Genomic DNA, 27,061 nt, shown 5'->3' on the forward strand with positions numbered 1-27,061 from the left:
ATTGTTCACTTTTCTACTATATTTGATCTGTTATAATAAGGTTTGTTATTTCCATTGTAAAAAAGTTGATAATTTTATGTTAAAGATGCTTGATTTGGTTGTTTTAGATTTTACCCATATGGTAACTTCTTGTGATGAGGTTTATTTCTAGTGTAAAAAGTCGATAAATTTTTGTTATAGATGCTTGGTTTGGTTGTTTTAGATTTTACCCATATGCTAACTTGACAGGATAAGGTTTCTTTCCAGTGAGAAAAATGATAAATTTATGTTAAAGATGCTTGATTTGGTTGTTTCAGATTTTACCCATATGCTAACTTGATGTGTTCAGGTTTATTTCCACTGTCAAAAGTTGATAAATTAATGTTAAAAATGCTTGATTTGGTTGTTTAAGATTTTACCCATATTCTAACTTGATGTGATAAGGTTTATTTCCAGTAAAAAAGTTGATTAATTTATGTTAAAAATGCTTAATTTGGTTGTTTAAAATCTTTCCCATATGCTAACTTGATGTAAAAATGCAGCTAAACAGCTTATTGATGAACACAAAGTAAAAGACATTTTGGGAGGTCAAACATGGGAAGAAGCCTCTGCCATTGCTGAGGTAATCAGCAATATCGAACACGAAATCCCCATTTTTCTGTCCTTAGCTGGCACAAGTCAACAGAAAGAAACCGAACAATGGCCATTTTTCATTCAAGCTGTTCCTACACAAACCACTCAGATGAACGCAATAGCGGCCATTTTACAATCATTAGGTATACGTCAAGTTACCCTCATATACGAAACATCCAAATCATCATCAATCATATCTCATTTCTCTCAAGCCCTTCGAAAAAAAGATTTAGAGCTAACCCATATCTTGCCACTTACAAGTTCATATTCTTTAGAAAAAGAGCTTGAGGTACTCAAGAAACAACGACGTAAAGTGTTTGTAATTCATACATCTGTAGAACTCGGGGTTCGCCTGTTTAAAGCTGCAAAGAAAATGGAAATGATTGGAGAAGGGTATTTATGGGTCGCAACTAACGAAATTACGGATCTTTTTCATTCAATTAATTCCACCATGATTTCTTCATTGAAAGGTATAATTGGAGTCAAAAGCTACTTTAATGAAAACACCAAAGATTTTAAAGATTTTAGAAAAAGATTTCGTCTGAAGTTTCGTTTAGATTACCCTAAAGAAGATGAGCAGGATGAACCCGGAATCTTTGCTGTGCAGGGATATAACGTCATGAAATCGTTAGAAACAAACTCTCATAAGTGGGAACCGATTAATGAGACGATTGTAGAGATTGTTTACGTAATAGGAAAGGGATATCACAGTGTGTACTGGACCGAAGGATTAGGGTTTTCGGAAACAGTTGATGATGTCACTAATGGAGCAACTAACTATGCTCGTTCAAGGGATAATGTTGGACTATTTATCTGGCCAGTGCAGCCATGGTACGCTCAAAGACGTCGCAGGAATCTTGTCGAAAGTTCAGAGGATCGAATGAAAGTTGGCGTTCCTGGTCGGTCTTTGTTTGAACAATTCGTAAGCGTTAAAACCAATGAGAAAAACGAAACCGTGATCGATGGATTCTCAATCAGGGTTTTTGATGAAATGATGAGAAAAATGAACCTGCAATATGATCTTGTTCCATTTAACGATTCATATGATAAATTGGTAGAATCAATAAAAACTGAGGTACGACATTATATCTAAACTATATTCATTGGTAATATAATATGTCCTTTCTGTTACTAATCTTTTTTGTTTGTGTTTATGCAGACGTTCGATGCAGTAGCTGGTGATGTAACGATTATATCTAAAAGACATGATTTAGCTGATTTCACACAACCTTACACTGAATCAGGTTTGGAGATGATTGTACCCGTTAGATCGAGGTTATCAAACGAGGCATGGTTGTTCATGAAGCCTTTCAATGCAACAATGTGGTGGTTGATAGGTGCGATCACGGTCTACAATGGGTTCATTATTTGGTTGATCGAGAGGAACCACAATGAAGATCTTCGTGGCTCCGTTATAACCCAAATTGGAATCATCATTTGGCTTGGATTTACTACACTCTTCACTTTAAGAGGTACCATATATACAAATTGACTCATTTCATTGGTTGTGTTTTATCTCAAACGGGTCAAACAGATTAGTCTAACTTCTAAAAAAAGGACTAATGAGGTCAGCCGCCTGCGGCTAACAAATTTTTTAGTGTATGTATATGTAAGAGTACTATATTTTGACCCCACTTTTTTGTTTTTATCAACTTCTTTAACGTTTTGACCCCGTCAAAAAATATTCTGGATCCATCCGCCACTGGACAGATTGAAAGCCATATCAATTCCATTTAAAGTATACAACTCATAAGTAAATTTAACTAAAGTTTAGAATAAAAGAACAAAAAAATCAGAGAACAAGTGTTTATGCGTGAGTACGGACTGGTCTATGAAAGTGATGCGGAGTATAATTTACCTAAAACCCGCCCATCTTGCCAATTTTAAGCTAATATTACCATTTCTTTCACAGGGGACAAGTTGCACAGTAATTTGTCAAGAATGGCAATAATCATGTGGCTGTTTGTGGCACTAATCATCACACAGAGCTACACGGCTAGCTTGGCTAGCATGCTCACAGCTCAAAGGCTTGAACCAACCATCACCAGTGTTGAGTCACTCAGAAACATGAATGCAACTGTTGGTTACTGCAACGGATCATTTGTGAATGAATATTTGGTTGATGTTCTCGGTTTTACGAATATCACCGTCAAAAGTTATAACTCGACTCATAAATACGCTGAGGGCCTCAACAGCGGTGAAATAGCTGCTATCTTTCTCGAAGTGCCTTCAGCTAAAGTCTTTTTAGCTCAGTACTGTAAGAGTTTTGTCAGAACTGGAGAGACATTTAAAGTTGGAGGCTTCGGATTTGTAAGTCGTTGTAACCCAAATTCCTTACAATTCTCATACAGTTTTACTTAAAATGTAAACCAAATTATGTAGTCAAATTGGGTCAAATAACTTAAGAGGTGGCAATTTCAACCCGTTTAATATTAATGTGTTACTAGGCCAAAGAACCCATAGGATGAGTAGTAAAGTTTGATTAAAACATACTCCGTGATAAAGAAAAACAGCTTAAGTTACATGATTTTGGCAAACAGTAGTAATTTATGAAAATAAAGGAAAAAAAAAAAAAACAACTTCGCACAAAGAACCCATATGAAGAGTAGTAAAGTTGGAGTCTTTGTTACATGGCAAGTCAAATTATATAATATGTAGACATTCTAACACTAACCGTACGAAAATAGTATAATGGTTGGGTCCTAATGAATGTTTTAGGTTCAAACATCTATAACAACCTCGTAAACTGTAGATAACCCAGTTAGGTTAAACAGAAAAAAACCTTATTCGTTAACGATCTGGTATCATAATTGCAGGCATTTCCTAGGGGGTTTACGCGGCTTTCAGATGCAAACAAGGCATTAATGAATGTTTCTGAAAGTGGGAAACTCAAAGAGCTTGAAGACAGATACATAATCTCTGAGAAGTGTGTGGACGAAGAATCTTCACCCGATGAAGAAGACAGTCTTAGCCCACACAGCTTTTGGATACTATTCGTTTTAACCGGAGGTACATCAACAGTTGCACTTGGTATCTACATGGTTACGAGCATCAGAGATATTAGAAGATCTAATATTCAAGAACAAACAAATATGTCGAAACTGATATTGGCTTATATCAAAGATTGGAAACGTAAACTAAGGCGATCATCGAGCATGGTTGTAAATGTAGAAAGTGCTAGACACACTCGAAACATCGATCAATTGACTCAAGATGAGCGAAATGATTTGTAACAAGACATGAAAGTACACGATATATGAATTTTAGGTCTGGTAGTAAAAACGGAAAATTGTACAATTTCATGATTCTATCTTTATTGCGGAGTATTATTTATTTATTATTTAAATTAATTTATTATTTAATGTAAATTTACTTATTATTTATCATAATTATAATAACTAGTTGAAAGACCTGTAAAATCACGAGTTTGTTGAGGAAAACTGTTGATATGTTATAGGTGACAAATGTTATTAAACCAACATTAGATTATTGGGTCGGAATACTCGCCTTCTCAAGTTATCCGAACAGAAACTCGTATATATGTATATAATGTATAATAGAAGATGAATTAGTCAGATTGATGACCGGCTTGTAATATACTCTGTAACAAGTTTGCAAGACTTTAAACGACTAATAATACTAACCAAAATTCCTTTGAATTTCAAACCATTAGAGTACTTGATCTTCAGACTAATATAGGTGTACTCACATATGTATATCTAATTCAACCAATGATAACATCATTCGTAAGCTTTGAGTACGATTTATAATATAATTATACATATAACTGTAAGTATTGTTTGTGCATCATGTGTCCATATCTGAGAAAGCTAATAGAAATTTCGCAAGTATGAATATTCTAATAAACCGAATGGTGGACTTTTGGTTACCTAATATCCTACAAGCTAACTGCATGTTGAAACATTATATATATTATATATAGATCAATTCAATGAAAATAATAAACAAGAATCTCAATGAATATTTTGTAACTTCACATGCTATATGATTGCGTCGCTCGTGTTCTCATTGTTTCTTTATCTGCAAGCATCGACGACCATAACTAGGCTCGGTGTCATTCTTGATCAAGAGTCTAGGCCTGGGAAAGAAACCAAAGTGGCCATTGAAATAGCAATTCAAGAATTCAACAATAAAAGTACTAATGCTGCTGCTTCAGTTTCATATCTTCATATTTCAAGAAACAAGCCTGTTCATGCAGCTATTGCAGGTACAATTCATTTCATCATATGATTCATTTCATTATTTATTCGTGGGGTATTAGTAAAGTTACTCTTATATGCGAAACTTCACATCTAGCTTCCTCATCGGCATCAATCATCTCTTGTCTCTCTCAGGCATTTCAACAAACAGGTTCTGAGCTATCAGTACCGGTCCCACCAGAGACGATTTCGAGCAAATATAATAGAGATTATCTATGTGATAGGAAAGCAATATCACAGTGTATACTGGACCGAAGGGTTAGGGTTTTCAGAATCGGTTGAAGAAGAAATAAAGGGAGTAGCTACTAATTACAATCATTTTATTCATAATGTTGGACCAGGTTTGTGGCCTGTGCAACCATGGTATGCAGTTCATAGGCGGAGTTGTAATCTAGCCGAAAGTTACGAGGTTCGGTTGAGGGTTGGTGTTCCTGGTCATTCTTTGTTCAAGCAGTTCGTCAACGTTGAATTTGATCCTGATAAAAACCAAAATGTGTTTGGAGGTTTTGTAATTGCTGTGTTTGATGAATTAATGAGAGAGTTGCATCTTCCATATGATTATATCGCATTTACGATTCTTATGTTGATCTGATCAGAGAAATACCAAAACAGGTCACCATATCAGATCAATTTTATCAGTAGCGTTCATACTGAATATGTTATTCATATTGATTTGGTGTTTATTTCTTTCTTTTTTTTTTTTTTTTTTTTTGGATTTGGTGCAGAAGTTTGATGCAATAGCAGGTGATGTAACGATTATGGCGAGCAAGCAAGAGTACGTAGATTTCACATAACCGTACACGGAATCAGGTTTGGAGATGATCGTACCTGTTCGATCTAGATTATCAAATGAGCCGTGGTTGTTCATGGAGCCCTTTACTACAAAAATGTGGTGGTTTATAGCAGCCATCACTCTGTATAAGGGTTTCATCATTTGGTTGGTCGAAAGGACTCACTGCGATTATCTACGAGGCTCCATAATAAACCAAATCGGAATCATCATTTGGCTTGCTTTTGCAACGCTCTTCTCTTTGCGAGGTAACATATCAACTTTCACTTTGATGAGGACGATGATGAAGTTGGTTGTTGCTCATGTTGTTCCTCCTGCGCACCATCGGATTCGGATTCATAGTCTCCTTTACTTGTCGTCGGGTGTTTTTTAGTGTCTTCGTGCAAATATCCCTTTAATGTTCCGAGCTTTGTTGTTTTGTGAGTTTTATTCGTGAGTATGTTTGTGGTCTCGTGTGCGTGTGTGCAGTCTGTGTCTTTTCTAGCGATTTGCTAGTGTAATTCGTGTACTTCTTTTATTTATATTAAAATCTTACTTGCCTTTCAAAAAAAAAAAAAAAAAAAAACTTTCACTTTGATGTTAACACAGATTTTTCTATAAGAATGTAGTATTAGAATATTATGACTGGGCCAGCCCAATTGTATAGACGGTCTTGGTCTGTTAAGGTTTAGTTATGTGTCGAAAGTTTCTATGCAATCGAGTTTTTTTTTTTTTTTTTTTGAAAGGCAAGTTGCCTGCATCACCCAGATGGGAATTAACCACCTTCGCGATCATTTGCCTCTCACGCACATACTTTCGGAAGGAAACCTGAATCGCATCGCAGGAACCCGATCCTTAAACCATCTCGAGGGGCAGGCGGACTGGGTTTGAATCCTGAATGGATCCGGGAGAAAACCTCCCTCAGGGTCAATCTGAATCTCATATTTCATGCAGATTAATGAAGAGTGTGAGCTGAGCGAGGTTCGAACTCACGACCTCAACCCTAGCCCCAAACACAAGGAATGGGGATACCACTCTGCTAGAAGCGCGATGGTTCTATGCAATCGATTTTTTTTTTTTTTTTTTTTTTTTTTTTTTTTTGATACAAAGGGCAGGGAATATCCATAACCCCCAACAACAAAACGACAATACAAATAACAAAAAACCTACAACCGATCAAACCAAAACATCGAATACAATCAATCGGGCTTGAGATGCAATCGATCACCCTTCAAAACCAAACCCCAATTCTTCTCTGCAATCCTTACTGCATTCGACCCCTTTACAATTAGGGTACAGAGCTTTAATTTGATACCAGCAACAATATCAAGGACAACATCCATCGCATTCTTTCTTCTTCCTTTAAAAATCCTGCTATTTCTTTCTTGCCACAAGTGATACACAATAGCAGCAATGGAGAGCCTATTAATGACATCCCAAATCTGATTTCTGAAGGGATAGCTTGCAAGAGTGTTAACAATGCTCCTCATATTATCAGGTAATCCCTTGAAAAGAAGATACATTTTCAATTCTTTCCATACAACCTTAGAATAGTCACATTCAAAGAATAAATGTTTGACTGAATCTTCACAGGACCCACACAATTCACATTTAAAATTCTTATTTGGATGCCATTTCATCAGCTTTTCTTGAGTAGTGAGTCTGTCTAAATAAGCCAACCATAATATGAAAGCATGCTTGGGATTGGCCTGAGGAAACCAAACCACATGATGCCAAGGGACCTTTGGATGAACAGGTCTCAAGTCAATCCAAACTTGACTAGTTTTATATGAACCAACCTTGCCCTGATTAGAAATCCATTGCAAAGAGCCATCATTACCTTCAAAAACATGAGGCTTTATTCTATCTCTCATACTCAGAAGTTGCTTCCAACCCCAACTATCATTAGGTTTATACTCCACCTCCCAAATAGACTTTCCTTTAAGCTTGACAAGATTTACCCAATTATACCACAAAGAGTCCTTTTTAGCAACTAGATTCCATAATTGCTTTATCAAAAGGATCTCATTCCAGTCTTGCAGGGGTTTAAGTCCTAAACCACCTTGGTCCTTAGGAGTGCAAACTACCTTCCAAGCAACTTTAGCATTCCCTTTAATCCCAGAACCATGACCCCACAGAAAATATTTGATAATTCTTTCAATATCTTTGACAATAGTGCTAGGAAGTTTATATACAGATGCCCAGTATATGTGCATAGAAGATAGTACATATGCAATAAGTTGGAGTTTTCCAGCATATGATAAATGTTTAGTAGTCCAACTACTAATTCTTTTCTTGATTCTGTCAATGATTTCTTTGCAGTCTGCAACTCCCAATCTCTTAGCTAGCAGTGGCACTCCCAGGTACTTAACAGGAAGTTTACCCACATTAAAAGGAAGAATCTGAGTAATCTCACACTGCAAGCTCCTATTGACACTTCCAAAGAAGATAGTGCTTTTGTTTACATTTGGGAATAAGCCAGAAGTCTTACTGAAGTCCTCCAAAGCAAGCTTAACCATCTTCACTGATTTAATATCCCCATGACAGAATACCAAAAGGTCATCAGCAAAGCAAACATGAGTGAGTTTCATTCTCTTACAACCCACATGATATTTAAAATCATTATTTTATGAAGCTCTTTTTGCAAGAATTAAATTGAGAATTTCCATCACTAAAGTAAAGAGATAAGGGGAAAGTGGGTCCCCTTGCCTCAATCCTCTACCTCCACTGAAAAAACCCTTTATTTCATTGTTGATACAAATAGAGAACTTTGTTGTAGACACACATTTCATGATCCATCCAATCATTGTTTCATGAAAACCAAAGTTCACTAAAATGGACTTTAAAAAACTCCAACTAACAGTATCATATGCTTTTTGTAAGTCTATCTTAAGGGCACATCTTTTTGAACCAGCAGCTCTGTTATACCCCTTCAATAGCTCTTGAGCCACCAAGATATTATCTTGAATGGCTCTCCCTGGAATGAAAGCACTCTGATTTATATTCACCAATTTCTCCAATCCATTCTTCATTCTATTCACCAAAATCTTACTAATAGCCTTGTAAATCACATTACAACAAGCTATTGGCCTAAAATCTGAGACTTTGTTAGGGGTATCTAGTTTGGGAATTAATGAAATAAGAGTAGAATTAATCCCCCCAATTAATTCTCCAGTCATGAAAAATTCTTGGATAGCCTCACAGACATCATTCCCAACAATGCTCCAGGATTTTTTGAAAAATTGAGAGGTGTAACCATCAGGACCAGCAGCTTTATCCCCATCAATATCAAAAATAGCATCCTTGATTTCCTCTTTTGAAACATCAGTCACCATAGAATTAGCTTCATTCACATTAAGCTTTTTTGAAAAAATATCCCCCAACAAATCAATAGGACTGACATTATCAGCTTCACCTAGAAACCTTTGGAAGTGCTTAACAAATTGCTCAGCAACTTCATCACCATAATGTCTAACTCCATTTTCATCACAAATACTTTCAATTCTGGCTTTTTGTTTCCTACTTTTCAAGACTTGATGAAAGTATTTTGTGTTTTTATCCCCTTCACTAAGCCATTTTATTTTTGATTTTTGTTGCAGAATTAAAAATTCTTCATGCTTTGCAGATTCATAATCACTCAATATTTTAATAGCTTTCTCCTTAACATCTGCATTATGGGGATCATCATCCATCTGGCTTTGAATATTCTTTAAATCTTGTTTAAGGGTGTTAACCCTATCAAAAGTATTACCATTCATCCAGTTGAGCTTCTTCAAGTCTTTCTTAAGAAGTTTAAGCTTCTTAATCAAACAGAACATTTTGCAGCCCACCATTTGCACATCCCACCCATTCTGCACTATAGGTAAAAATTCATCTTTTTCCACAACATAATTCATAAACCTGAATGATTTAGGTTTACTAACAATGTAATTGGGAATGCATAGGACAGCAGGGCTATGATCAGAGACAATATATGGAAGAAATATACCATGAGCTTGGGGGATAGAATTCATAACTGCATCATTAATCATTATCCTGTCCAGTTTTTTCAGTGTATCACACTTAGGATTTTTCAATGACTTGGTCCAGGTGAAATGAAAACCAGTACTCCTTATATCTTCCACTTCAATTTGATTGATACAATCATTAAATTCATTCATTTCAGCTGTTATAGAGGAAGTGCCAGAAGAATGCTCATTAAGGTATCTAGTAACATTAAAATCACCCAAAATAAACCATGGACAATTATTAGTCACCCTTTTTTGTAGTATAAGCTCATCCCATACAGCTAACCTCTCTTTACCCTTGTTGCAAGCATATATACAGGTACAATAAAACTTTGCTTTGGAACTGATAACCTCCACCATACAAAACAAAGCTTGTCTTGTACAATTAATCACCATAACATTCACAATATTCTCATCCCAACCCACTATAATTCTACAACTATTGAGACTATAGTTGATATTGGATTGCCATTTCCACTTATTAAAGACATTAGCACAAACAGTGTTAATGTTATTCTTTTTAAGATGAGTCTCTAAAATAAAACACATACTTAGATTCTCATCCTTAATAAAATTCTTTACCTCAGACTGCTTATCTGAAGTAGACATTCCTCTAATATTCCATGATGCAACCCTAAACTCTTTTGTGCAATTCATTTTGAGTTTAAGAAAGAATGCTATCATCCATGCCCTTAACTTCATTGGCCAATACATTCTCCATACCATTAGGGACAACATCCTCCATCAATTCATTCTCTTTGTTATACATTAGTTCCCATTGCTTTTTAAAATACAAAAACATCTCATTTGTCCAATCTTTTGAGTCTTCAAGATTAGGTTGTTTCTTGTACTTTAAAAACTCATCAACCTTTGAGAGGTTATCATTACTTTCCTCATTATCTGTAGCAAGTGCTACATATCTGTTTTTTGCTTGATACACAGGTTTAGGAGCTGCCACATTTGCATTCTTTGCTATTTTGTTATCCTTAATGATGTTCTTTTTTTTCCTGGCCAAAACATATCCATCATCATTAGAAGTAATGATCTTCTTTTTAAGTTTTTCTAGCTCCTCTTCTGTTCTAGGTCTTACCCTGCATTCCATAGTATTATGTCCAAACACATGGCAATGCTCACAGACACTAGGCTTCCATTCATATTCTACAGCCACTTTCTTTATCCCTTTAACTTTCTGAGTCTTATCCATATACTTAATTTCAACTTGTTCAACAAAACCTTTGGATGCCTCAGCTTCAACCATAATCCTTGCAAAACCTGCCCTTCCACTACCCTTATGACACATACTAGCAGTAATTGTATCCATTGAAAGAGGCTTACCAACCCTACTAGCTATTGCACTTAAGCCCTTAACATTCCATGCTTCTAATGGCACCTCCTTAAATTTTACCCATACAGGCACCTTAATAGGATCAATCTTTTCAAGACAAAGGTCTGGGTCCCATTTCTGCACAAGGAGAGGTTTTCCATTAACCATCCAAGGACTACTCTCAATCACCTTGTTCATTCCCTGTTCATTATTGAACTTGAAATAACAAATACTTTTGGAATCCATGATAATATCAATTAGTCCAAATTTGCTCCACATTTTCCTTAAATTGTAGTTCAATGCGTTATAAGACATGGAACATCCAATAATATAGCCACAAGCAGTTAATTGCCACTGTTTACTACTTTCTTCAATGAATTCATCATCAAACACAACAAATTCACCAGTATCATCAGAGACAGTGGGAATAAACTCAAGCTTTTTTCCTAAATCTTCCTTTTGAATGATACTAGCATATGATAAAGTTTTATCAGAGTTATCATTACAAGCAAGATCAGTCACACTTACATCCTTTGTTTTATTTATATGTGATGCAGGTTCAATAATTGGAACAGATGTAGGTGTAACAGGCACAGAATCAACAATAACAGTAGAAGATACAGTATTACCATCTGGTTGTTGTGCTTTAGATGCAGGTAACACAGTACCAGAAGATACAGTATTGACATTCACATGATCACAGGCTTCAGTACTCTTCTTCTCTCGAGCCTCTTTCAATTCAACAGAGTCTCCAGATTTCTTTAATTCAGATCTCTTATTCTGATCCTTGCTCTTATTAAGATCATGGATTGAATTGTCAAATTTTCCTGGAATTTTTCCGGTACGATTTGATTTTCTAGGTTTAGGTGACATGATCCAATTTGGCACAGAGTCAATCAAGAACAAAAATAAATCCTACAGAGATGCTCGCCTCTCTCAATTGGATGGAAAAGTAGCGAGAAATTAAACTGGAAAGGAAAAAACCATGGCGGATTTGAGAGATGAAGGTGTATCAATGGCGGAGATGGGAGATGGATGAGTAACAAACATTCCCGCCAAATCGCCTTAGAGAGAGAGAGAGGAAAAAGTTTTTAACTGTTTATGCAATCGAGTTTGCATATAGAATAATGTATACCCCGTAGATTATTGTGTATTATTGATACAATATTTGTAACGATTACTTAGAAACCCTAGAAACATAACTAAATCTTAATGGACTCGAGCCCATCTATACAATCAGTCTAATACTTTCATGTTGACCAAAGGATGAATTTCGCTAACAAGAGACAAATTTCATAGCAACTTTTCAAGAATGGCAGTAGTCATGTGGCTTTTGTGGCGTTAATCATCACACAGAGCTACACGGCTAGTTTGGCAAGCATGCTCACAGCACAAAGGCTTGAGCCAACCATCACCAATGTCGAGGCGCTCAGAAACATGAATGCAACTGTGGGCTACTGCAACGGTTCATTAGTCAGTCACTACTTACAGGACGTTCTAGGTTTCACGAGCATCAAGGTCAAAAGCTATAACTCGACTCATAGATACGCTGAGGGCCTCAACAGTGGAGAAATAGCTGCCATCTTTCTCGAAGTTCCTGCAGCCAAAGTCTTTTTATCTCAATACTGCAAGAGCTTTATTAGAACTAGAGAGACATTTAAAGTTGGAGGTTTTGGATTTGTAAGTTTTCTTGTGCAAGTTTAAGTTACGCGATTTTTCCTTGTTAGGGTTACCCGGGCTGGCGAGTATTTTTAACTCTGATGTATGTTGCCTATTTGGAATAAAACCGTGACCATTTTCCAAACCTAACCAAGCCACCCCAAAATCTGAACCTACGACCAATGTTGTAAAAAACTCGATTACTCGCCGATTAATCCCCGATTAATCATTTTTAAAAACAATCCGTTCCGAATAATCAAAATCCGTTTACTTAATTGGTCAACGTCAATTGATGGGTCAAAATTGAATTTGGTCTCAATGTCAGTCAAAGTCAATAATGGTCAACATTTTAACATGAATTTAAACAAGAACTTCATAGTTTTTGAACAAAATGAACAGTTTTAGACAATTATGTTGAACTTTATGTTTATGTTTATTGTTTTCATCTATATTTACACATATAATTTTTGAAATTTAATATTTAAATGTATAAAGTATAATCCGATTAATTCCCGATTAATCTCCAAATTGCCGATTACTCTTTTCAAAGTCCCGACCGATTAATCATCGAATAGCGAATTTTGCAACCTTGCCTACGACCTCTCGCAATGAGTTCATGGTCCCAACCACTGGCCTATTTTGGGATGGTTTTAAGTTTTCTCGTGCAAATATTTTCACATTCTTGAGGTCGTTATACATTTAAAGATAAATGTGTTCTATCACCAGTCTTAAGATGAAAATTTGCATTTGTAGAACTTATTAAAATACTTAAAATGACTGGATATGTTGAGAAAAATTAAGGATCTCTTACCAATTTTAAAATTCAACGGTAGAAAAGTTAACTTTCAAAGTCAAAGTACAACTATTACAGACGTATTCGGTGTTTACATTAAGCGGCATTGTACTTGCAGGCATTTCAAAAGAAATTTACAAGGCTTTCCGAGGTAAACCAAGCGCTAATGAACGTATCAGAAATTGGGAAGATCAAAAAACTTGAGGACGCTTTTCTTACATCTGAGAAGTGTTTGGATGACGAAAACTTCCCTAATGAAGATGAGAGTCTCAGTTCTCGAAGCTTTTGGGTACTATTCGCATTAACAGCAGGGACATCAACAGTTTCTTTTATCATGTACATCTTCATGAGCATCAGAGAATTTAGAAATTCTAATCGAGAACTCACAAATTTTTTCAAACTCATGCTGGAATATATAAAAGACCAAATAAGACAGTCGTCTAATGTGGTTGTTAATGTAAAATTACCAATTCACTCATTCGATGGGACCAGTTCAACTAGTTCGTTGACACAAGTTGATATAGATCATCTGTAAATACACAAAAGCTCATAACTGAATATTACAAATGTTAGGATCTGATAGCAAATATGATCCTTGGTTCAAATGACATCACTTAGGTGCTCTTTTTTTTTACCATATATCTAGAGAAGGTGTGACCTAAGGGTCTATATGCTAATAGCGATGAATGTTTTTTTTTCTTTCTTTCTTTCTAAACTCTGTCTACAACATTAAGAAGTATATTTCTAAGTTTGCGAGTTTGCAGACATAATAAGACATTATTTTATCTTATGTCTTCATAAAAACAAACCGTTTGCAGTAGAAAAAAGTTTGCGAGCGTTCATATATTAGACATAATAATAAGATCTACAAACTGAAATACAAATAACACCTACCTTAGTAAGAACACCATAATAATTATATAATTATTATTTTTTGCTACAATAATTCTAAATATACATATTGTTTTACTTACAATGGTATAGCTAGTTTCTTATCTATTAATGTCAAATAGAAGGTTCCAGATCGTGTTATAACTACTGGAATCATGTAATTTCATCTGCATTGGGACCAACAGGAGTATCTACATCGCTAACTTTTCTTGACAATCGTTTTCTTCTATATAAACAGTAGTTTCTAGCATCCGAAATAATGTCAACGAGACTTCTTCCCTCAATATGACAATGATTTCGAACACTAATAATGGCGTAGATTAAAAGGGAAACAGTTGACGTGCCACATGTCAAAAGGAAAAGTGACCAAAAGCTTTTGAGACCCAAACTTCCGTATTCGTCATTCATAGACTGCAGGTCAACACAGTGCTCAGAACCGAACATTTTTTTCTCGATATCTTGAAGAACGCCAATTTCGGACACGTTCAGTAGTGCCTTTGTAAAATCAGGAAGCATTGGGGAACCTTTTGGTAGCACCTGACATTAAATTTACATCTATTTAGTCATTATTCACTATAATTATGTTTCACAAACGGGTCAGGTTGGGTCGACATGGGTCATGGGTCGACTGAGTCAGATTTTTTTAGATTAGTCCCACATGTTGGATCTAAATGGGCCGGGTCTAAATGAGTCAGATCGTGTTGGACCAATCTTGACATAAAGTAATAGTTAGAGGTTTATTTTGTGAAATTATATCTCAAATGGATTTGAGGAGGTGGAATGTGTGAACGGATAACAAGTGGGCTAGCCGTCATTGTTTTCAATTTTGCTTCTTCCTTGACTATTCTAATTTATTCTAGACTTGATTATCCTAGATTATTCTAAACTTGATTATCCTAGATTATTTTAGTCTTGCTTAATGGACAAGGTTAATCAACTATAAACAGGGATAGTTGCTTTATTTAATAACATGGTTGTAATAAGAGTTTTTCAATAATTGGAGAAGGATTTCCAATAAGTTCTTGTTCTTATATTTTACTATTCTGTCTTCATAATCTGGTACCAAATTTCTTCAATTGATATCAGAGATAAGTTACAAAAGGGATCGTGTTGTTGATCAAAAGGACTAGATCAATCACCAGATTCTAAGACTGAAAAATACGAGTGTCGATCGAAGACCAGATTCATGGGGGATATTATCAATACCTCGGATGCAATCAAGGATACCAACCATCTTACTTTCCAGTGCCCTATCATAACTGCGACCAATTATCCCATCTGGTCGCTTAGGATCAAAGCGATTTTTAAGGCGCATGGAATCTGGGAATCAATTGAACTTGGAACTGATGTCGATCAGAAAAAGGATAATGCTGCAATCGCTTATCTGTATCAGTCTTTACCTGAAAACTTGATTCTTCAAGTTGCAGGTTGCACCCATGCAAAGGAAATCTGGGATGCAATCAAGACCCGTCACCTTGGAGTTGAATGAGTAATGGAGGCTAGACTTCAAACTCTTAAAGCTGAATTTGAAGCAGCACGGATGAAAGATAACGAAAAAATTGATGATCTTGCAGCAAAACTTTCTGGACTTGCCTCAAAATCAGCTGCTCTTGGAACCGTCATTGAAGAAACCACGTTGGTGAGAAAAATATTAACTGCCATACCAGAAAAATTCTAAAATATGGCAGCCACTATCGAACAACTGGTTGATCTCAAAACGGTGAAATTCCAGGAAGTTGTGGGTAGGCTAAAAGCTTACGAAGAACGAACCAGTCTAAAGACTACAAATAACAGTCATGACCAACTTCTGTTGTCCTATGAAGGATGGGACTCAAGAAAGAAAAGGGAAAACAGCTTTGGTCGAGGTCGAGGGAATGGCCAAGACACCCGGGGTAGGGCCGAGGTCGTGGATAATTTGGTGGTCGAGGAAGGGGTTCAGGCCGCGGACAAAACTTTTTTGCTGGTAGACAAACAACTGAAAACTTAACTAAAGATCGATCCAAGCTGCAGTGTTTTCGATGTGATGCATTTGGACACATCTCATCGGATTGTCCAACACGAAAGAAAAGAGAACAAGCAAATTTGACTCAAGCTAGATCAACCGAACTACCAGTGGCTAATGATGACAGACCTGCACTATTGATGTCCGTAGCCAATCAAAGAAGCGAGAAGGAAGTAATTCATCTAAGTGAAAAGAAGGTTTTTCCAGAAAAGTATGAGTCACATGATGGTGGAGAAAACATGTGGTACTTAGATGCTGGAGCAACAAACCATATAACAGGAAACAAAGGGCTGTTTTCAAAACTTGATGACAGAAGTATTCCTATGGTTTATTTAGGAAATGAACCAGGAACTAAGGCACATCGTATGTATGATCTCGAGAAGATGAAAATAGTAATCAGTTGAGATTTGAAATTTGATGAAGCATGCAAATGGGATTGGCATTCCGGAGTAGAATACAATCAAGAACCTAATCACAAAGGAGAATTCGTGATACATATAAACCCCGGTGAAGTTGTCTCGGCTGATCAAAATTCCAAAAATGGGCCTACTGAACCAGGCAGCCCAAGTAGCTCATATAGCCCACAAAGCAGCAACTCCTCAAGTCAAGGAAGATCGACCAATGAGGAAAGCATAACCCATTCTGATGTTAGCAGTCCTGAAACAATAGTAAAACAACGAGTACCTATGCTGTCTCGTCTCCTGACAGATACAGTCAATGAGTCAGATCCATCTATGGCAGAAGAGGAGACATATGATAATACACCACCTCGAGGTTGGAAAAATCAAAGTGATATATATGATCTTCTTCTTACCGAAGGAGAACCAACAAATTTCAAGGAAGCTACAAGACATAAAGAATGGAAGCAAGCTATGGAAGGTGAAATAGCTTCCATTGAAAGGAATAATACTTGGGAGTTAATGGATCTACCCCAAGGACACGGACCTATTGGACTAAAATGGGTATACAAAATTAAAAGGGATGCAAAAGGAAATGTCACAAGACATAAAGCACGGCTAGTTGCCAAAGGCTACTTCCAAACACATGGTGTAGACTTTGACGAGGTATTAGCACCCGTAGCTAGACTTGAGACTGTTAGACTTATTCTAGCTTTGGCAGCCCAAAGAGGGTGGGATGTTCATCACCTAGATGTTAAAACAACATTTCTACACGGTGACCTCAAGGAAGAAGTTTTTGTATCTCAACCGGAAGGTTTTGTGATAAAGAGGAAGGAACAAAAGGTGTACAGACTGTCAAAGGCTCTCTATGGCTTGAAGCAAGCCCCACGTGCTTGGAATACAAAATTAGATGGAGTTCTAAAGGAATATGGATTTCAAAGGTGTAAGCTTGAACAAGCTGTATACACAAAAAGAACACAAGATGGATCCCTTTTGGTAGGAATTTATGTTGATGATTTGATTATAACAGGTAATAACCCGGAGAAAATTAAATAATTCAAAAGGCAAATGGAAGATAAATTCAAGATGAGTGATCTAGGTTTACTTTCTTATTATCTTGGACTTGAAGTAATACAAGGCATAGATGGAATAAAAATTCATCAATCAAGATATGCTAAAAGAATTCTAGAGGAAGCAGGAATGTGGGAGTGTAATTCTACCAAATATCCAATGGGACCAGGTCTGAAGTTGATGAAAGATGATGGCAGCACATGTGTTGATGCAACTGAATACCGAAAAACAATTGGATGCCTTCGGTATTTAACGCATACACGGTCGGATCTTGCATACTCGGTGGGATATGCAAGTAGGTATATGCAAACCCCTAAAATTACTCATCTTCAAGTTGTTAAGCAAATTCTCAGGTACTTGAAAGGTACAGTAGACCTGGGTATTCACTATCGAAGGAATGGTAGCAATAACCTACTTGGATTTAGCAACAGCAGCTTCTCGGTGAACCCAGATGATGGAAAGGGTACTACTGGATTAGTGTTCTATTTTGATGATGGACCTATTGCTTGGAATTCACAAAAACAACAAACAGTGGCCTTATCATCCTGCGGAGCAGAATTTATGGCTGCTACTGTAGCAGCTTGTGAAGCAATATGGTTAAGGGGACTCTTAGCTGAAATAACTTGAAGAAAAGAAGAACAAGTTGTAATCAAAGTTGATAATAAGTCAGCAATATCATTGATGAAAAATCCAGTATTTCATGGAAGAAGTAAGCATATCGACACACGGTATCATTTCATACGAGAGTGTGTTGAAAAGGAGAAGATTAAAGTTGAACACATCAGTGGGAATCAACAACGGGCTGATATTCTTACAAAAGCATTGCCAAAGTTAAAGTTTGCTGAAATAAGAGAGATTCTTGGGGTTCAAAGGATTGAAGACTCAAAGAAATAAATGATGACTGAAGGTCAAGATTGGGGGGTGATTGTTGGACCAATCTTGACATAAAGTAATAGTTAGAGGTTTATTTTGTGAAATTATATCTCAAATGAATTTGAGGAGGTGGAACGTATGAACGGATAACAAGTGGGCTAGCCGTCATTGTTTTCAATTTTGCTTCTTCCTTGACTATTCTAATTTATTCTAGACTTGATTATCCTAGATTATTCTAAACTTGATTATCCTAGATTATTCTAGACTTGCTTAATGGACAAGGTTAATCAACTATAAATAGGGATAGTTGCTTTATGTAATAACATGATTGTAATAAGAGTTTTTCAATAATTGGAGAAGGATTTCTAATAAGTTTTTGTTCTTATATTTTACTATTCTGTCTTCATAATCTGGTACTAAATTTCTTCAGATCGGGTTGGGTCGGGACCCGTTTTCTAAAAGTTTCATAAACTCTTAAAACCTCTATATAATGAAATTGTTAAAATCTCGTAAAGACCTGTTAGACTTGATATATATTCGTTAGGATTTATATGGTTCTAAATTGGACACATTCTTGAACTAGTAATATATTGATCCAGTTTGCTCAATACTTAACCCAATTGACCCATTTTTAAAGCTATGGGTCTCAATTGACGAGTATAACTACAATAAATGATTGACGAATTAAAAATGTAATAAATCTTACGAATGCAAATCCTCCATCACCAAATGTAGTCCCGGCTGTAACGAAACTGTTGCAGTACTTGGCAAGAAACAGTTTAGTAAACGGAGCTTCAAGAAAAACGGCTGCAATTTCTCTGTTTCGAAGGGCATAAGCATATTCTTCAGGAGTAGTGAAACCTTTTAAGTTTTCATTCTTGAAACCCAACACATCCTCCAAATAACTCGCTACGTGGGACCCTCTTCCGTACCCCACAGCAGCATTTGCACTCTTCAGTGTTTCATAATTCGTTACTCGAGGTATCAGTCTTTTAACAGTGAGCATACTAGTAAGACTTGCAGTGTAACATTGACCAATGATAATAGCAGTCAACAACCATGCTACAGTTGTAACTCTTGTCAGATTACTATGAAGCTCATCACCTGATCGATCAGGGAAACGTTAGCGAACACAATTGCAGCAAACTTGTCGTTAGAAAATGTTAATTAAATATAAAAACTTACCGTTTGTTAAAAACATTCGAGTGAAGGCTAACGACAGAAGAATCCTCGTTTGATTAAACGCAGAACCATGAAGTTCAGGACTATGTTTCCGCTCAATAACCCATACGACCAGACCCGTATAAACATTGACCATAATCGTTAGGGCCCACATTCCTAAAGTGAACGGTTTCACGAATAGCCATTGTCCATGATATGATGCAGCAGGTACAACCATCACCAGCCCTATTTCAGTGTATGGATGAGTGAACTCTACGTACTCATATCGCCTTGACACTATTGACACGTCACCAACTACCATATCAAAGTTCTGCCAAATAAACGCAACGATTAATGTAAGAAATAAATAAATAAAATAAATAAATAAATAAAAAACTGACTTTATACCTTCAGATACACTTGCTCTACCATAGAATCATATGTTCCGTTGAATGGGTAAAATTCATAAAGCAGATTATAAGGCAAACGTTTGACGGTTTCTTTGAAAAGCTCGATCGAATATCCAGAGTAAGTGAAATTATGATTCTTGTGATCATATTCAACTTTTACAAACTTTTTATACAAGGCCATCATTGGCACACCGACTCGCAAAGCGTTAGCACTAGTAGGACCCGCCCATCCGGTTGGAGTACTCAACGGTCTCCCGGGCCAGAAAATGTGACCTAAATCTTGCAAAGAGGTGCCATAACTAGCTGTATCACTAACAGTATCCGAAAAACCGAGTCCTACTGACCAAAAACCAACTTGTATATAGTATTTTCCTATAACATTGATAACTTGAAATACATGTGCTGCAGGTAGTTTTCGGTTAATTAACTGAAATTCACCGGTGATGCCAGTTACAAACGTTGAAGAAAGCGTATCTAGTAACTTTTGCCCGCTCATTTGATCCTTTTTGCTCAATGCTAAAGCGATAATCGAGGTAGCATCATATGCCTGCACTGCAAAGATCCCCGGCGTTTTGTATTCCTCTTCGGGATGCTCGGTTTTGAACTTTTTTTGAAACTTTTTGCTAAAATCTTCGAACCTTGAGCCTGTATCCGGGAAATAACTCCCGATTCCCAAAACGCCCTCCATCGTGGAAAACGTAGAGGTATTCATGGTATGAAGAAGATCTGTAATTATATTCGTTGTAATCCATACATAACCTTTTTCCATCATCCCTTTGTGTTTTGCGTTTTGAAAAAGACGAATACCTGTTTCTAACGAAGCGTGAACAAGAAACACTCTAGTTTGTTCGGTTTTGATCTTTTCGAGTTCTTTTGATAGTGAAGAAAAATGTGAGAGCTTTACGATACTGTTCATTTCAATACCGGATTCTTTGATGGATTCCATGAGATGAGGGATGATTTGAGTTGAGGCTGAATTGATATCCTCGTAAATGAAAGTAAAACGGTCCCACCCAAAAGATTCAAGAATGGCAACGAAAGCTTTCGTTTGAGCGAATTGAGAAGGAGAAGCTTGAACGAGAAAGGGTAAACGATCGAGCGACCATTCAGGAAGTGAATCGAAAAGAGAAAATGTTGGAATTTGAGCTTCAGCGCTGATTTCTCCGATTGAAAGCGCTTCTTCTAACGTTTGTAGTCCTAAAATCGCCTTCACTTGATGTGTATCAATAAGATTGGTGGCTGCATTTTGAGTATGTCCAGAAATTGTACAAGAAAAATTCACTAAAACTAATACTACAGAACTAAGTTTAGGTCTTTACTTGCATTATTTTGAAATAAATAGAACAACTTATCTTAAGTAATTAGTAAGAAACATGTCGTTTAGTTATAGAACCAGTTAGGGCCCCGACATCCTTGCATGAGGTCTCAGGTTCGAATCTTGGGGTGACCAGGGAAGGGTTGGAAACCGCCAGGGAGTATTCCTGATGGGCTACGTACAGTAGAAGTAGAGTATGAAGTCGAATTACTCGCCTTTTCCCAGGTAACCCGAATAGGGAAAACCTTACAACTTCAAGTCGATTAGTTATAGATCAATGTATCTTGAGTATAAGTATGAATGTTTCTCATATCTAGATGACTAGACCAGTTAACTCAAAAATTCAGTGTATGCAATCACTTTAAAATCAATGTGGTTAACCCATTTATATTTTCATAAAATAGAAGGTTGAACAAATGAAATAAGTGGTAAAATGGGTGGGTTACCTTCACGGATTACATTAATGAGTTTTGCTTGAGAGTTTCTAGTGTGAAGTGTCATATTCTGCCCTGTTTTTGCATTGAAATCGTTCATCGCGATTTCCATGGCAACATTAGCCTCATTGCCTGCTCGAGATGTCGTTGTATCCAAAATAGCGCCAATAAAATGTACGATATTTGTTGTATTCGAGACGGCTTTAACATTTAGCATAAATAACATAAATAAAAAGATAGTGAAAAATACAATAGTAGAACCAACTCTGTTTCCCATTTTTTAGCTAAAACAGAATACCCACCTGCTGCTAGACTTCTCCTGGTACTAGCTTATATAGATAGACATGAAGAGGTTGAAATTGGCAAATAGCATATAGCATACTCCTAATAATAATAAAAATTATTATTATTATAATATATTCATAATTGTACTTAACTCATTGTCAAAGCATGTGAAAATGATAGGTCTAAGCAATTCATAGTAGTTACTGTATAAATTATTGTTAGTAGTAGTATACTTTTAACATATTTTATGCATGCATGTAATAGTTTATGTAACAAGTAATGGCAAATCATACTGTATAATGGAGTAAATTAAAACATAAAAGTCAACGAACGAGAAAATTATAGAAGTAAATTGAAGTAGGAGTAATATCTATCTTTAAAGGTCAACGTTCCATTTGAATTTTCGGATTAAAATTGCAGGTTCCTTGCACCTTCCTCATACCATTCAACTGCAATTCTAGATATAAAATTAAAATTAAATTAAAATAAATAATGATAAGGATATTGTAATATGCATCTATCATATCAAATGTTTAGGGTTTTACCTGATTTTCTTTACAAAAAATTGAAACTTCGCTGCACTTTCCTCGCAACATTCATATGTAATTCATAGTTTAACTTGGAAAGTGAGTGTTTGTACTCTAATATGACTAATTACTTAAAATAATTGGTTGATTAAATTGACTTAAATATCAAGTTGACCTTTTATATTTTATTATATTTACTAGTTTTATGAGTCCGTGCGTTATACGCTAATTGTATAAATTAGTTTCGATAATGTTATTATTGATACGGATCAAATGTATGATACAATTACAATGAATAAACCATTTATTATTGATAACATGAGTATAGAAGCATTAGTATTGAAAACATTAGTATCGTAAACGTTAGTATTAAATACAATTACAATACAACAATCAATAGTTCTCATTCATTCTCACGCAGTTTTCTTGAACATATAGTGATACATTTATTAGCTCGTCCGTTAAAATACGTGTCCGCAAATATCAAAAAGTTTGATATACTCCAAGTTTATTTAAACATCATATTTTATAGTTAATATAGATATAGATGTTTGATTGATTATTTAAATTAAGTTATATACCTAATTTTATTTAAAGTTTATTCATTTATAATGTCGCATTGTCGCATAGTTTCTTAAACATCTAATGATACGTTTATGAGCACGTCCGATAAAATACGTGTCCGCAAATATCAAAAAGTTTGATATACCTTAGGTTTATTTACCACCGAAGCTTGGCTTTAATGGTATGGGGAGGAGTTCAACTTGGGGTACAACCAATCCAGGTTTAATTCTCACTTCAAGCAGAGAGTTTTCAACCTTTGATGGTACTGCAAACATCAATGCGATTTGAGAAGGTCTCAAGGGGGTTTTCCCAACCTTCGATGGTACTGTTAACATCGTCACGAATTGGGTTTCTACCTAACGCGTGTGTAGGTGATAAATGAGAGCATTCGATGTCGATATCGCCGTTCATAAAAAAAAACTTTAAGTTTAGAAATAATTGTGCCGTTGGTCCCTCCATTTTACCCCAAAAAGCTAACAGCGTCCCTCAAGTTTTTTTTTTTTGGCTTTTAGCGTCACTCTATTATCACCTTTTTTGATTACGCGTCCCTCTGTCAACTTTCTGTTAAAAAAGTCCGTTAAGTCATGCCATGTGCCTTGCATGTGAGGGTAAATTCATCTTTTTACTCTTTTCTTCACTAAAATCGAGGGACCACTGGTGCAAAAATTCTTATAATTTATGTATTTTTAATTTATAAATTCTTAAAAATTATATCCCATCTTCTTCATCTGAACAAAGCTTGTTCTTCCCCAAAATTACAAACCCTAATTTTTTTTTTTACAAAATAAAACTAAAAACTAAACCTAAATCAACACAAAATAAATTTATCCCTAACTATACCTAAACCAAAACCCGATCTACCAAATCTACAAAATCTCAAAACACTTCCAAAACATCAATTTGATCTTCAACTTAGATTTTTCAAATCATCAATTTGATCAAATTAATGACTCAAACTGATTGAGCTACCTTCATTAGGCAGCGATTAATTAACAGTTTTCATGAAGATTAAGCTTCAAAACAACTGCTAAAATGAGAATCATCAATGAACAAGTGAAAAACACCATGGATGAACTTGAAATATGATTTCGAGTTTTAGACCGTTTCAGTGAACGAGCTCAACATGAAAGATGTTTATAATCATCATTCAAGTGCTCGACATCCATCTATTTGACCTGAAACAACATGTAATTAGCGAATTCAATCCATGTAGAAACGGTTGACTTTTTGCTCCAAAATTTGACTATCAAATTCGTCTTTGATTTTGCGAGTTTAGATCTGAGAATGTACAAATAGATTCACGAGATGATTTGCAACAACACTGCACTTTTACTTTTCACTAAATCAACCTGAAACAATCAAAAGCTCAAATCGGTTCACGAAGAACACAAACGAAGACTCGATCCGATTCGATATGAATTTGTTGTTGTTAATCGATACTGATGAGTCTCGAGGATTCGGTTTTTGATATAGTTTGATTCTATGATATCAATTTGTGTTTATGAGCTCAAATTAATGAAGGTGCAATTTGATGTTGATGAGTATGAACTCGAATAGTAGCAGCTCAATATTATAATTTGAGGTTCCGTTTTCTATTTTGTAATCCGAAAATGATGATGATAAGAATTGATTGATGAAGATGTTGAAGAATTGATCGAGAGATGAGAGATGTTCGATATTTATGTATCGATGTCTATATGTACTTGATAAGTGCGCCGGTGGTCCTGTAGTGACCCGAACTTTTCCATGTTTATATATATTAATTGAGATTGATATTTACATGATTAAATGTTTCCAACATGTTAAGCAATCAAACTTGTTAAGACTTGATTAATTGAAATATGTTTCATATAGACAATTGACCACCCAAGTTGACCGGCGATTCACGAACGTTAAAACTTGTAAAAACGACATGACGATATATATATGGATATACATATGGTTAACATGAGATTATGATAAGTAAGTATCTCCATAAGTATATTAACAATGAGTTATATACATATAAACAAGACTACTAACTTAAGGATTTCGAAACGAGACATATATGTAACGATTATCGTTGTAACGACATTTAAATGTATATATATATATCATATTACGATATATTAATATATCATAATATCATGATAATATAATAATTTAACATCTCATTAGATATAATAAACAATGGGTTAACAACATTAATTGAGATCGTTAACTTAAAGGTTTCAAAACAACACTTACATGTAACGACTAACGATGACTTAACGACTCAGTTAAAATGTATATACATGTAGTGTATTTAGATGTATTAAAATACTTTTGGAAGACTTCAAGACATATATCAAAACACTCATACTTAACGAAAATGGTTACAGTTACTTTCCCATTCTTTTCTTTCATCAAGAATTCTAGTCGTATTCTTACCCGTATTATTTATTTATTTTTTTTTTTTTTTTTTTTTTTTTTTTTTTTTGAAAGGCAATGTTAGTGGTTAGCTCACGAAGTTAATTCACGAAAATCCCCCCCCCCCCGAGACTCGAACCCTGGTCTCCTCGAACACCATGTTAACATGGTGACCAATGAGGCAAAGCCCCATTGGCTATTCTTACCCGTATTATACACAGCTTCAAAACGTACTTACTATGGGTATATACCAATAGGAACTAGCATGGGATTCCACTCTTGATTATGTCATGTATGACTAATCAATTTTAACTTCTACCATGAGCTAGTCAACTAACTAGAACTCCTTTTAATCCCACTCACCACTCACCAATTACCACTCATCATTCACTCCATTTCACTTCCAATTCTCTTTCTAATTCTCTCTCAACACACACACACACACTATTATGAACGTATTTTTCCAGTAGTTAATTATCATCTTCATCAAAAATCACTTCAAGAATCAAGCTATAATCATCATAGGAAGAACACTTCAAAAATCCCTTCAAGTTTACTAATTTACTTCCAAGCTTTCTAATCCATTCCAAGTAATCATCTAAGATCAAGAAACCTTTGTTATATATAGTAGGTTATCTTTCTTATTCAAGGTAATATTCATATTCAAACTTTGATTCAATTTCTATAACTATAAACTATCTTAATTCGAGTAAAAATCTTACTTGAACTTGTTTTTGTGTCATGATCCTACTTCAAGAACTTTCAAGCCATCCAAGATCCTTTGAAGCTAGATCATTTCTTGTCACTTCCAGTAGGTTTACCTACTAAACTTGAGGTAGTAATGATGTTCATAACATCATTCGATTCATATATATAAAACTATCTTATTCGAAGGTTTAAACTCGTAATCACTAGAACATAGTTTAGTTAATTCTAAACTTGTTCGCAAACAAAAGTTAATCCTTCTAACTTGACTTTTAAAATTAACTAAACACATGTTCTATATCTATATGATATGCTAACTTAATGATTTAAAACCTGGAAACACGAAAAACACCGTAAAACCGGATTTACGCCGTCGTAGTAACACCGCGGGCTGTTTTGGGTTAGTTAATTAAAAACTATGATAAACTTTGATTTAAAAGTTGTTATTCTGAGAAAATGATTTTTATTATGAACATGAAACTATATCCAAAAATTATGGTTAAACTCAAAGTGGAAGTATGTTTTCTAAAATGGTCATTTAGACGTCGTTCTTTCGACTGAAATGACTACCTTTACAAAAACGACTTGTAACTTATTTTTCCGACTATAAACCTATACTTTTTATGTTTAGATTCATAAAATAGAGTTCAATA

General features: G+C 35.4%; 2 protein-coding genes and 1 pseudogene across 3 annotated transcripts in view; 2 read left to right on the forward strand and 1 right to left on the reverse strand.

Annotated features, from left to right (window-relative positions):
- The window catches only part of LOC139871243 (glutamate receptor 2.1-like), a 74,491-nt gene extending 70,598 nt beyond the window's left edge, over window positions 1-3,893 (forward strand). Inside the window, exons 5-8 of the mRNA XM_071858974.1 lie at window positions 522-1,687; window positions 1,772-2,084; window positions 2,525-2,922; window positions 3,429-3,893. Coding sequence (XP_071715075.1) covers window positions 522-1,687; window positions 1,772-2,084; window positions 2,525-2,922; window positions 3,429-3,845 — 2,294 coding nt within the window. The 3' untranslated portion in view covers window positions 3,846-3,893. The remainder of the gene's footprint in view (window positions 1-521; window positions 1,688-1,771; window positions 2,085-2,524; window positions 2,923-3,428) is intronic.
- A 724-nt stretch (window positions 3,894-4,617) lies between these two features.
- Window positions 4,618-13,963, forward strand: LOC139871244 (glutamate receptor 2.8-like; annotated as a pseudogene).
- A 397-nt stretch (window positions 13,964-14,360) lies between these two features.
- LOC139872548 (glutamate receptor 2.7-like) lies at window positions 14,361-22,825 on the reverse strand. 2 transcript variants are annotated; one of them, XM_071860440.1, is made up of 7 exons: window positions 22,770-22,825; window positions 22,242-22,681; window positions 21,952-22,140; window positions 20,189-21,429; window positions 19,805-20,111; window positions 19,326-19,723; window positions 14,361-14,812 (listed from the first exon to the last, which is right to left on the reverse strand). In XM_071860440.1, the coding sequence occupies exons 3-7, from the start codon at window positions 22,049-22,051 to the stop codon at window positions 14,429-14,431; spliced, it is 2,430 nt and encodes an 809-aa protein (XP_071716541.1). In that variant the 5' UTR covers window positions 22,052-22,140; window positions 22,242-22,681; window positions 22,770-22,825; the 3' UTR covers window positions 14,361-14,428. The 2 variants fall into 2 exon arrangements, with proteins under 2 accessions (XP_071716541.1, XP_071716540.1); XM_071860439.1 differs by having other exon boundaries at window positions 21,952-22,681.
- Window positions 22,826-27,061: the final 4,236 nt, after the last annotated feature.

This window comes from Rutidosis leptorrhynchoides, chromosome 10, assembly GCF_046630445.1.
Source record: "Rutidosis leptorrhynchoides isolate AG116_Rl617_1_P2 chromosome 10, CSIRO_AGI_Rlap_v1, whole genome shotgun sequence".
In the NCBI taxonomy this organism is placed as follows: domain Eukaryota; kingdom Viridiplantae; phylum Streptophyta; class Magnoliopsida; order Asterales; family Asteraceae; genus Rutidosis; species Rutidosis leptorrhynchoides.